Source organism: Mirounga angustirostris, unplaced genomic scaffold (assembly GCF_029215605.1).
Source record: "Mirounga angustirostris isolate CCGP_5_RB_7025 unplaced genomic scaffold, mMirAng1.0.hap1 SCAF_11, whole genome shotgun sequence".
NCBI lineage: Eukaryota > Metazoa > Chordata > Mammalia > Carnivora > Phocidae > Mirounga > Mirounga angustirostris.
In genome coordinates, this window is record NW_026991719.1 from 13,070,173 (window position 1) to 13,083,037 (window position 12,865).

Genomic DNA, 12,865 nt, shown 5'->3' on the forward strand with positions numbered 1-12,865 from the left:
CCCAGGTGCCCCTACGTGTTCCAGTTTTAATCTTATTCTGCATATTTGCTCATTATTATTAGGTTAAGGATTTATGTTTATATTAGGGCTTGCCAAGATTCCTATTTATTAAAAATTCCTCCAGATTTACTATGGGATGGCTTAATCTAGGGAAGGAAGGGCATGTTTTCTTTGAACAAGAGGGAAGGAGAAAATAAAATAGGATATTTAGGGTCTGGAAAGGAAGGAAAGTGAAAGGGAGCCTTGATCTTATTTGTGAAGTTGGAAGGGAGATTATCTACTGAGATAAATTAAAATGAGAGACTGGAGAAGGGCAACACAAGTCTGAAACAGCTACTGGGGGAGAAGGGGTGGGAGAATGCTAGCCCTCTTTGAAAGAGATTAATTAAAGGCCTGGTATGGATGGCTAGTCCACCCAGAAAGTGAAGTACTGTCAGTGCTATCAGTGTTTGAAGTCCTAGTTAACAAGAATCGTGCCCTGTGGTTTAAGATTCCCGTGAGAGCTCTTTAAGGGACAATCACAAATATAATAACCATTGTACTTGAATGGAGCATAGACTGTCTTTTATTCTTTACAGACTATCTGTTTAGCTTTGCAACTGCTGCTACAAAAAAGATAACTGAATCAGTTGCTGAAACCGCACAAACAATAAAGAAATCAGTAGAAGAAGGAAAAATAGATGACATCATTGATAAGGTACATTTAAACATCTTTTGAAATTGATTAGCAGCTAATATAATTATCCCTTTTTATTAACTTTATCAACCCAAGTAGGATATCATATTCTGATAAAAATATTGTTTTGAGATTCTTGGGGTTTTTTTTTCTCTTTTTGTGTAAGAAGTAGCTATGATTTAAATAACCTTGGTTTTAATTTTAATATATTCTAAAATACACTGATACTTTTGGGTAACACTAAACTTTTTATATTGTGAATTTAATTTTAAACTATAACTGTTTCCAAATATTTATGCCTTTGAGTCATTCATTTAAGTGTTTAAAGTCCTAGCCCATTAGGAATTACACTTTTTTTTTTTTAAAGATTTTATTTATTTATTTGACACAGAGAGAGATAGCAAGAGAGGGAACACAAGCAGGGGGAGTGGGAGAGGGAGAAGCAGGTTTCCTGCTGAGCAGGGAGCCCGATGTGGGACTCGATTCCAGGACCCTGGGATCATGGCCTGAGCCGAAGGCAGACGCTTAACAACTGAGCCACCCAGGCGCCCCAGGAATTACACTTTTAAGTAAGTTTGTTCATTTCCTACAGTGGTAGGGTCCAGGCCCAGGGAATTTCATTTATGTTGGGAATTATTTGAACTAAGGAGGTCATCAATTAAACTTTAGATAGCTTGTTATTTAGATGCTTTGTTATGTGTACTATTTGTTAGAATGAGATTTGACTTGGCTTTTATTGTTTTTTTTTGGAATAAAGCAAAAATTCAGTTTTTAACTCATTTTACCTTTGCATTTGAAAAGATAATCCATCATAAAAGAGTTGTATACTTGAAATTCAGAAATGTTGAATTTCTGTTTGTTGGGGAAAGGGGGAAGTATTACTTTTTTAACTGTTTTATATGAAGAAAATTAATAAAATATCTCCTGACTTCACAAATCTTAAATGTAATTCTTATCTAATAATAAAGTTCTCAAAGTAACTTGACTCTTTATATATTTTTTAACAGACAATTATAGGAGATTTTCAGAAGGAACAGAAAAAATTTGTTGAGGAACAGCTTACCAAAAAGTCAGGTATGATACATGTTTTTTGTACACGACGTACTTACCTGCCAGATTTTATTGAGCACCTGTTAATGTGCCAGACACCACACTAAGGCTCTGACGATACAAAACTGTGTAAGTAACAGCCCCATCCTTCGGTAGCACAAAGACTAGTCGGGGAGACAAGCTCATAAACCTTTGTGCTTTAAAGGAAGGAAGGATATTGTTCCCTGTGGCTGGGATGGAGGGTGAGACCAGCGGGTGACAACCCCTCTGGGAGCTGGCTCTGAAAGAGAGTGAGCTTTCATTTCTCAGTTTAGAACATGTCCAGCACAATGTGTGATGTACACATAATAGGCACTTAGCAAAAGTTGGCTTCCTTCCCATTCTCTTCGGGAGGAAAAAATGAAAGAGCTTTCCAGCGGAGTGACAGGGGGCTGTGAAAAGTCACGAGGTGTTGTGGGAAATTACTCAATACATTTCTTTTTTCCTTTTTTAAAAAAAGATTTTATTTATTTATTTAGAGAAAGAGCAGGGAGCCCGATGTGGGGCTCGATCCCAGGACCCTGAGATCATGACCTGAGCCGAAGTCAGACGCTTAACATACTGAGCCACCCAGGCACCCCTCAATACATTTCTTTACTGACAAGTGCTCGTTTAAATGTTTGATAGTTATTGGGTCTCAGAATGTCTACTTTTGCTGTTTGGATGTACTCAAACACAAAACTGGCCTCATGTCTTTGAATTTGGCAAAAGGGTGAAATAATTTGATCAGTTTGAGCAGTGCCACAAATTCAAAAAGAGCTAGTTAGTCGTGTGGTGAGTCAGGCATTGTCATGCCTAGGTAAACTCAAAGTATAAAGCAGATCTTTGGGACAAATACTCTGTACAAATTAGCATACCTTCGTGATTCGTGGGAAGCAGTGTGGGAAGCAGTGCAAGTGATCCTGGCTAAGAGACTTGGGGTAGGAGTTGGTTGCAGTCTCTGAGATAGGAACTTGGAGGGAGTAGGGTGAAAGGATTGAAGGTACTCTCAGTTTTGAGGTGCCCAGGTGAGAGGAACATGTACAGAAGCAGGGAAGGGAATGCAGGTGGCATATCAGGAAAATGCCCTTGCTCAGTTGCACTAGTCACATTTCAAGGGCCCAACAGCCGCATGGGAGCTAGCGGCTTCCATATTGGACAATGCAAACCTGGAACATTTCCATCATTGCAGAAAGTTCTTTTGGTCACCACTGGTCTAAATTAACTGAATGGGGTCCAGCAGCAGCAGTTGATTCCTATTTGAAGCATGGAGAATTCCATCTGCCAGTAGAGATTATTAGTCAAGTCATGTAAAAACCATGAGAGTAGGTGACCTCAGTGAAAAGTGTGTCAAACATGAAGAGAGCTGAGCAGAGATATAGTGTTGAGGGGAAGGGAGGAACGGGAGAAATTGACAGTTCCTGAACACCTGCTAAGTGGCGGGTACTTTATGTACAGTATCTTCTTTAGTAAAAGGAAGGATTAGCAAGGTTAAGTGATTTGCTGAAGGTTGCTCAGCTGTTAAGTGATGAAACAAACCTGCCATTTAAAAAACAGACAAACACAAAACTGCCCATTTACCTGAGATAGAACAGTTAGGAGAGAGAAGCAATGGAAGCCCAAAGAGGGGAGAATTTCAAGGAGAGTGAGGTCAGCTGAGAGGTCCATCTACAAGGACCGTGACGAGAGGCCTGGAAAAAAAGTTTTGAAAGGGCTTTACCCGATTTTTTTTAAGTATGAAAATATGTTTAGGGGTGCCTGGGTGGCTCAGTCATTAAGCGCCTGCCTTCGGCTCAGGTCATGATCCCAGGGTCCTGGGATCGAGCCCCGCATCGGGCTCCCTGCTCCGCGGGAAGCCTGCTTCTCCCTCTCCCACTCCCCCTGCTTGTGTTCCCTCTCTCGCTGTGTCTCTCTCTGTCAAATAAATAAATAAATTCTTAAAAAATAAAAAAGAAAATATGTTTATTTTATCTTATAGTTAACAGAATTTGGATTATAATTGCCACATTTGCTTGCCTAGGATGAGCCAAAGAATGAGCCAGGTGTCTGTCTGTCCACATGTCTATCCACACATGCACATAACTTTTCTATCAGCTGGTACACGATAGGATGTCTCTTCCATTGGACTTTTGCAACATGATAGAAAGGGAGGTTGTTTTGGCGAAAATATTAGGACCCCCCTGCATGTCTGTCTTCGTGCTGACCTCCCACCTCCACAGCCTTGGCTCTGCCCTCTTGCCCTGCCCTGGTTCAGATGGTAGAGCTGCTCAGATGAGCAAAATACTCACAGGCTTTGTCTCCACTCTTTCACACTTGCTGCTCCCTCTGAATACCCCCTACACACATCCACCACGAAATTCCTCCTAGACCAAGATCAGCTCCCAGGTCTCCGCAGAAAACCCCTGGGACTCACCTCTCAGTGGTTGCCATTTGTTTTCTGGCATTATAAGCTTGCTTGAGTCGTACTCCTCCTTTTTCTTGTGAGCCCCAAAGACAATGTGTCTTTTGTAGATCCTGGCCCTATTGTTTATTGCTGCTGATTTGCCATTTCTTTCTTCATTTGCTTTCAGTCCTGACAACCCTTTTCTTAGTTCCTAATTGCTTATCACCTTTTGTCATAAATTAAGTACAGTGACATTTTAAAAAGAACTTTTTATTTCAATTTACAGAAATTTGCAAGTATAAAAGGAGTACTGAGAACACCCCCGACACCCTCTACCTAGATTGTTGGTTTTATTCCATCTGCCTTATCCTTTACTCTTTCTCACTCTGTGTGTCTTGTCTTTTCTGTTCCACTCAGTGTGTGTTTCTTAAGAATTAGGTATATTATCTTACACAATCCAGTTATCAGCTTTAGGAAATATAACATTGATATAATGTGCATATTCTAATTTTGTCAATTGACCCAGTAATGTCCTTTGTACATTTTCCCCCTCAATACAGCATGCAGTCTAGGGTACAGTATTGTAGCTTTTGTCATGTATCTTAGCCTCCTTTAATCTGCAACATTTCCGTGGTCTTTGTCTTTTAGGACATTAATGTTTTGGAAGGATACTCCCCCCCCTTTTTTTTTAAGACTTTGTTTATTAGAGAGAGAGCGCACCAGCAGGGGGAGGGGCAGAGGGAGAAGGAGAAGCAGACTCCCCACTGAGCAGGGAGCCCGATGTGGGGCTCTATCCCGGGACTCTGGGATCATGACTTGAGCCAAAGGCAGACACTTAACCGACTGAGCCACCCAGGCGCCCCTCCCCCACTCCTTTTTTTAAATAAACCATTCCTCAGTTGGGCTTTGGCTGATATTTCCTCATGATTAGATTCAGATTATGCATTCTTGGCCAGAATACTACATAGATGATGATGTGACCTCCCCAGGATATCACATCTGGAGGCCTACAGTGGCCATCTCTTTCTCATTAGTGATGATGATTTGGGTCACCTGGTCAAGGTGTTGTCCATTTCTCCACCATATTACTTAAGTAATTTTTTTTTACCAAATGCTTACTTGCTTTAGTCATACATCACGTCTGGGAATTATGATGAATGTTCGTGTTTGGAACTTGTTAGTAAATTGCTAAAATGATTATATGGAAACTTTCTCATTCTTTCAAACCACGGATTGCAATGTAACCCTTGTAAGCTGTTTTTCTCTTTTCTTTGTTATTAAAAACCTTTAGAAGCAGCAGTACCCCCATGGGTTGATAGTAATGATGAAGAAACAATTCAACAACAAATCTTGGCCTTATCAGCTGTAAGTATCTGTGATTCCCTGTGTAGAAATACTTTCTTCCTATTGTGATTTTATCCTTAGTTTTTCTTCTGTACAGTTTTTTAAATGTTTTGAGATGTTAGGACTGTACACATCAACTTTCACTGTTTTTTCCCCCTAAGTCTCCCCCCTCCAGTTTTAACCTGCTTCTCTTTAAGTTCTTTTTTATTAATGGTAAAGTATAATCTATTACACAAAATAATTCTTTCAGCCTTAAAAGGATTCTTTTGTTACTAAGATAATCTTTGAGATATGCTATCATATAAATTTTGTAGATAGCATTCTAGTTTGTCTGAATGAAAAGATGGTATTCTAAATTTTCTCTTTAACTGTTATATATATTTGAAACTGAAATTTAAAAAAATATAAAATATTCTGTGCTGGCCCACAAAAATTTCTCTCAAGACTTCAGAGGGAACGCAGTGATACCAGTTAACAATTGTGTAGCACCTGACAGTTTCAGAAAGAACTTTCTTACGCATTATCTCCTTTGAGCTTCATGCACATCTGTGAGGTAGATAGGAGCTTTTATCGCCATATACAGGCGTGAGGATGTGACTCCCAGATGTGACCCTCACTACTTAACATGTGTTTCCACTGGGCTGTGCATTCTTAGCGGGCAGAAACTGGCTTTGATCTCTGTCCTTAGCACCCAGGAGTCTGCCTGGCATAGGACTCAGCAAATAGGGCTTTTACTGAATCAGTGGCTTTCAAGCTTTGTTTTTAATCCACTCTTTTTTTTAGCCAAAGTCATAAATGGAACTTCAGCCTAGGAAACAGACAGAGAACTGGGCTCTTTACTTCCCTTCCATTGCCCTCCCTCAGGACATTTTAAGGTTTTTTCTTTTCCATTAGTAATTCCTTCAAAGGCCTAAGCATCCATTATGAGTTCAGTGTGAACCCCATGTATTTTGTTTACTGTGTTATGGCCAAACTTGATGCTGATGTCACATAATGCTCTTCTCCAGAAGCAAATTGGGACAGTGAGACTATCATTTGAGGGCAAATATCAGATACTCACCAGTCAAGTCCCCACAGCTCCTCTGTCCCCCAGACCTGTTCCTGTCCTCATCTTCTCCATCTCAAAATAAGATTCCAGTTATCCACCAGTTTTTTTCTAGTCACCAGCCTAGGAGTCTTCCTTCAGTCACACCCGCCCCCACCTGGGCCCACCCATATCCTGACAATGCTGTGTTCAAATACACCTCTACTCCACTTCTCCACTGCCACCACCATGGTCCTGATGCCCTCATCTGCCTCCAGCATCCCAGCTGCTGTCCCATCCTTGGCCCTTTCCCTACAAGCTCACATCAGTAGCCGCAGGGGTCCAGTTATGGTATAAATCCCTTCGTGTCACTTTCCTACATAGAGCCTTCTAATGGCATCTCATCTCCTGCAGGTAAAGATCTAAACTCCCTCTCCTGGCTTCTAAGGCCCTTGGCTTGGCTCTCTTCCCTTGGGCCCCACTGCCCTGCCTCCCAGCACTCCAGCCACTGTTTCTTTCTGATGAACAAGCAAGCCGAGCTTTGTCCTGCTTTAGTGCCTTGTGATTGCTATCCCCTCTTCCTGGAACCCCAGCCTACACCATTCCATAAGATCGCATCTCAAATGTCACCTCCTCCCTAACCATCCTTTCAGCCCTCCACCAGTTACCCCATCTCATAGCCTTAGCAATCTAAGCCTGTGTCTGTCTCTTCCCACGCTCCCACCCCATAACTGGAATAGGAACGCCGTGAAGGCTGGGACCCCATCTGTGCTGTGCCCTGCTGAGCAGGTGACACAGTGCCTGGAGCATAACAGGTGCTGACTGGGTGATGCACACACACGCCTACAAGAGAGCACCGCTGATTTTAGCGTGGCACAGAGGCTTTGAATGAACTTCAGTACATCCTTTATAGTGGCTCCTGAATTTGTTAAGATAGACTAAATTGCTATAATAGAGAAATCCCAAAATACAGAAGGTTAAATAAGCTGTGACTCTGTTTCCCTCCGTCCTTCTCCCTCACATGAGAGTCCAGAGGTAGATGGTCCACGTAGGTGTGCTTTGCCCGTGAAGTCATCTACAGACCCAAGTATTTCCTGTCTTAATCCTTTCCTATGCCAGCCTCTAGGGTGTTATCTGCCTTCTCTGTGCGGAAGGCAGCTCCTGTGACCATGGCTGTGTTCCAGCCCATGGGAATTGGGGAAGAGGTGGGTGGGCATGCCAGACTGTTTGAAAGATGAGACTCAGAAATTGTACCTATCACTCAGGCCTACATCCCTTTGGCAACCTGGATGCATGGTCACTCCTAGATGCCAGGGAGCCTGGGAAATCCGGTCTCTGGCTGGGTGGCCACATGCCCAGCAGGAGCTCAAGAGTTTTGTGATCCTTTTTTTTTTTTTTTTTTTTTTAAGATTTTATTTATGTATTTGACAGAGGGAAACACAGTGAGAGAGGGAACACAGCAGGGGGAGTGGGAGAGGGAGAAGCAGGCTTCCCACGGAGCAGAGAGCCCGATGCGGGGCTCGATCCCAGGACCCTGGGATCATGACCTGAGCCGAAGGCAGACGCTTAACGACTGAGCCACCCAGGTGCCCCCTAAGAGTTGTGATCCTAAAAGGAAGGAAGGGATACTGGGAGATAATTAGCAGTCTCTGCCAGAGTTGCCTTACATTCTCTGACTTGCCAAGCACTAGTTGGGACAATTCAGAGCCTGCAGCAGAGTAACCCTTTAAGCTCCTTATGTTGGGGCACCCCTTATGGCATAATGCTGTCATTAGGTAGTTATGAGAACTCAATTCAGCAAATTGTGTTTAGAACCTCCTCTGGGCCAACCTTGTCCTAGGACTGGAAGTAGATGAGACATGCCTTCCAAGAGCCTGAAGGCTTACTGGACATCTGCTAGATGAGTACACACAGCGTCACTCCCTGTGATTAGCACTGTAATGCAGGATGGTAACGAAGCACTGAGGAGAGGGGCATCTCACTGGTTTTGGAGAGGGGAGGGAATGATCTCAGGGAAGCTTCCCAGAACTGATGACATTGGAACTGTTATTGAATCTTGGGAGGAGGGTGTGTGGATGTTTGGCGGATGCAGGGCAGGGTTTGAGGTTCAGATAGGGAGTGTTGTAAGCATTTGGGTATGACTGGACTGTAGGATGCAGGTGGAGGTGTGGATAGGAAGCCAGGTCATGAAGACCTTTTTATACCTTTCTGATAAGTTTGGGTTTCATCTTAAAGGCAACAAAGGAGTCCCTGAAGGATTTTAGTGGTAGGTAAAACACATGTTTTTCTTGGGCAGGGTAGAAAGTGGGTTGCTCTGGGTAAGAAAAATGGGACTGGAGACAGCTACCCCTTCAGCGGCTGCTATAGCGATCCAGGTGAAACTTGATGGGGCAGTTTTAGGCTTTGCAATTTTTAGGCTAGAAGGTAAAATAACTAAAATCCATTTAGGTTCAGATTTGTTCTTGCCTTAATGTAGGAATTCTCCAAAACCAAAAATACTGTTAAAATCTAACACGGGCAAGATGAGGTGAAACTGACCGGTGCTGTTAGTAGCCAGCTTCTAAGATTTAAGTAGCCAATTTTCTAAGATTATTCTACACTAGTTTTCGTATACCCAAAGGTGCTCACGGAAACAAACGTGTTCATACAGTTTCAAACTCTAACTTCAACTAATTGCACGACTGAATTTCCTGGCTTCCCATGAGGCTCTCTTCAGTTGAGACTGTTAAATATATGACAGGATCAGTCATTCTCCACTCTCTTAAGTAGACAGGTTAGTAGATTCCTCAATGGACTTTGTGGCTGAAATCTTTAGAATTCAGTATCTGTCAAATCAGTGATGCATTGTTACATATTAATTGCATCCTATGGTTTCCCCCATGTTTTTCCCCTTTTCATCGAAGGACAAGAGGAATTTCCTTCGTGACCCTCCAGCTGGAGTGCAGTTTAATTTTGACTTTGACCAGATGTATCCCGTCGCCCTGGTCATGCTTCAAGAGGACGAGCTGCTGAGTAGGATGAGATTCGCCCTTGTTCCTAAACTGTAAGCAGTGTGTTCCTGAGCCGGAGTAGCACTGTGCACAGTATCAGGGAAAAGTTGTGGAATGGTTTCCTACTCTCTCTCCATGAGAACAGGCTCTGTGGCCCTTTAGCTCGCTCACTCGCTCACTTGCTGTCTCTCTGTCTCTCTGTCTCTCTCTCTCTCTCACACACACACACAGAGCCATAGAATCAAAACTGAGAGTGGACTTCACAGGAAATTTAGGGGGAGATAAGATACACTCTTTTATCCCCAGCCCCCAGTTAGAAGCTAGAACATAGTTTCCTACAGAAACAACCAAAGTGCTTGTGTCTTCCAAATAAAATCAAGGTCTCCAAGGCTCATCAGGACCTGGCCCACTGCCTTTTTCCACTCAGGCTCTGCTCCCTGGCAGCAGTGTTCTCGTTCTCTTTCCCACCCGAGGTTTTTCTTCTGCCCAAAGGCCCTCTTTTCCTCCGAAAGTCCCTGCTTGTCCTTTGAGCTCCAGTGCAAGCATAATGTCTTCAGGGATACAACCCTGACAGGTATCATCAGGGCCCCCCCCCCCAGAGGATCCCCTTCCCATCCCCTCTGCCACCATGGGCTCTTACCTTTTATTTTTTTTTTAAAGATTTTATTTTTTTGACAGAGAGAGGGACAGCTAGAGAGGGAACACAAGCAGGGGGAGTGGGAGAGGGAGAAGCAAGCCTCCCGCTGAGCAGGGAGCCCGATGCGGGGCTCGATCCCAGGACCCTGGGATCATGACCTGAGCCGAAGGCAGACGCTTAACGACTGAGCCACCCAGGCACCCCTCTTACTCACCTTTTAAATTCCAATTCCTTGTTTTTAATCTGCTGCATTTTTGGTCCACAAGTCCTCTCTGAGTGTTCCTTTTTTATAGTACTCTATTCTTTTTATTTTTTTAATTTTTTAAAAGATTTTTTTTTATTTATTTAGCGAGCACGAGCAGGGGGTGGGGCTCAGTGAGGGGGAAGAGAGAAAATCCCAAGCCGACTCCATGCTGAGCAGGGAGTCTGACACAGGGCTCGATCCCATGACCCTGAGATCACAGCCCGAGCCCAAATCAAGACTCCGCTGCTCAACCGACTGAGCCACCCTGGTGCCCCAGCACCCTCTTCTTTTTAGATGGGTGCAGTATCTTCCTGTTCTTGAGAACATGAACTATAGTTTTCTTGAAATACTCTTTTGTCCCAGTGCTTTTCTCTGAACCTTTGTGTTTGTCTTGGGCGCTGTCATTCATGGTGCGGGTTTTCCTTGCCCATCCTTCGAATCTGAAGGCACCACGCTGAAGGAGCACTTCGAGCTGTGTGTCCGTGCGGGCCTTTTGGACAGGGAGGCTCAGTGGCCAAGGGCTGGGTGGCTTCCTGAGAGGAGGACTCCCGCCTGAGCCCGAGTGTGGAGTGGCTTGGCTTGGAGTGGACTGTCGCTCCCCGCTGCATGGGAGCGCAGGCCCTGGCTGGCAGGGGCAGCGCAGGAGTCACGGCAGCAGGCCGCTCCTGGGGGGCCTTGCCACCACTGCTCCTGTCCTGAGCCCAGCCTGCACCAGCCTTCAGAGACGCCTGCTGCCTCATGTCCCTGGGTCTTTGTGAGCAGATGCCCGGCGGACAGGCCTGTTCTCACGGCCTGTCCCCTCCTGCGTGCAGCTCGATGCAGCGCTCGCTGGTCTGCAGGGTAGATTGCGCTTTGCCCGTCACCTTTCCAGCTTCTACTGTGGTTTTCTCACCAGCTCTCTTTGTCATGTGGATTTTATCTACTGAATGCCTTTTCTGTTAGTTTACAAGTGTTTTCAGAGGGAGCACAAATAAATACGTGTTCATTGTGCTATGTTTAGCTGGCCAAAGAGGGTTTTGTTTTGTTTTGTTGTTAAGATTTTATTTATTTATTTGACAGAGAGAGAGAGAACACAAGTAGGCAAAGCGGCAGGCAGAGGCAAGGGGAAAAGCAGACTCCCCACTGAGCAGGGAGCCCGATGCGGGGCTCGATCCCAGGACCCTGGGACCATGACCTGAGCCGAAGGCAGACGCTTAACCGACTGAGCCACCCAGGCGCCCCCAAACAGGAGTTTTAACATATATTTGCTAGCCCTTTGGTTCACATGGAAGCCAAGTTCTTCTGTTTGTGAGAGAAGAACAAGTGTTCTTGCGGACTTGGAACAGCAGTTATATCGAACCTTTCACTTACGTTTACTTTGTAGTGAAACTCTTCATAATTATCAATGTGTTGGTGGTGAATTTTTGTAGCCTTCCCCTCCCTTTCTAAAAAGAAGAGTATGTGTTACATGGCTAAAATCTCATTACAAATCTAATTCTTAGATTGTGTTTAAAGTAGCTAGTTTTGGGGCACCTGGCTGGCATGACTCTTGATCTCAGAGTCATGAGTTCGAGCCCCACATTGGGGGTAGAGATTAAACTAAATAAATAAAGTAGCTGTTATTAGTGAAGGATATCAGAAAATTGTTATCTGATCTATTCTTTACTATTTTGCTCACAAAACCCTGAGAGTTGCCTTTTGAACAGTTCATGTGTATATATATCTGTTGGGCACTCTTTCATCTCAGAATCTGAGGTTATACCTATTCTGAATAACTGCCTCCTCCTGAGAGAAACGTAGCAAAGCTCTGGAATTCAGGTGGACTCTGCACCTAAAGTCTCCATCAACTTGGAGACCATTTGGATCACCACGGGCCACACGGTGGGCTCCCTGCCAGCACTCTGGGGGACTGTCCAGAGGCCCGGGGGTGCTGGAGTGTGTGGCCTGGGGTACTCACAGCAGGCATGTAGCCAGCTTTGGTTCCATAGCTTTGCTTGTTGACAATTCTGGACTCCCTCTTACTGCTGAGAGTAATTTTAGAGTGTTTAAAGGATTTGGAGAGTTGGTATTTGGCAAAGAGTATTTCTGGTTTGTTGCTGGCTAGGTAAATGGTCTATTGAGTAATATAATTCCAGTTTCCTATTGTTAATTCTGTTAGGGATGATTTTAGAAATTAGGGTTACCACTTTTTATAAGTCTTTATCTGTTAGAAATGCATACTGAAATATTTGTGAATGAAAGGCTGTAATATCTAGCATTGCCATAAAATATTCCATCCCACACCCAGAGAAAGGCATGCGTGCAGGGGAGAGGAGCATAGATAAAACATGATTGGCAAAATACTGGTGATTGTTGGCTAGGTCCCGGGTACATCGGGGCTTCTTTGTCCTAGTCGCTCCACTTTTGTTTTTGTTGAAACTTCCATAATAAAACAAATGAGCCATCATCACACACAAATCCAGGACTTCTGGACTTCCCTTTCTGGCATGCAGAAGTGCAACTTTGATGATTTGAGACGCT

The 12,865-nt window shown here is 44.0% G+C and overlaps 1 protein-coding gene across 2 annotated transcripts in view; it reads left to right on the forward strand.

The window, feature by feature from the left end:
- The window catches only part of SYAP1 (synapse associated protein 1), a 32,272-nt gene that overhangs the window by 6,171 nt on the left and 13,236 nt on the right, over positions 1 to 12,865 (forward strand). For both annotated transcript variants that reach the window (XM_054507386.2, XM_045875316.3), the window contains exons 2-5: positions 579 to 697; positions 1,684 to 1,750; positions 5,419 to 5,492; positions 9,399 to 9,538. In XM_054507386.2, coding sequence (XP_054363361.1) covers positions 579 to 697; positions 1,684 to 1,750; positions 5,419 to 5,492; positions 9,399 to 9,538 — 400 coding nt within the window. The remainder of the gene's footprint in view (positions 1 to 578; positions 698 to 1,683; positions 1,751 to 5,418; positions 5,493 to 9,398; positions 9,539 to 12,865) is intronic.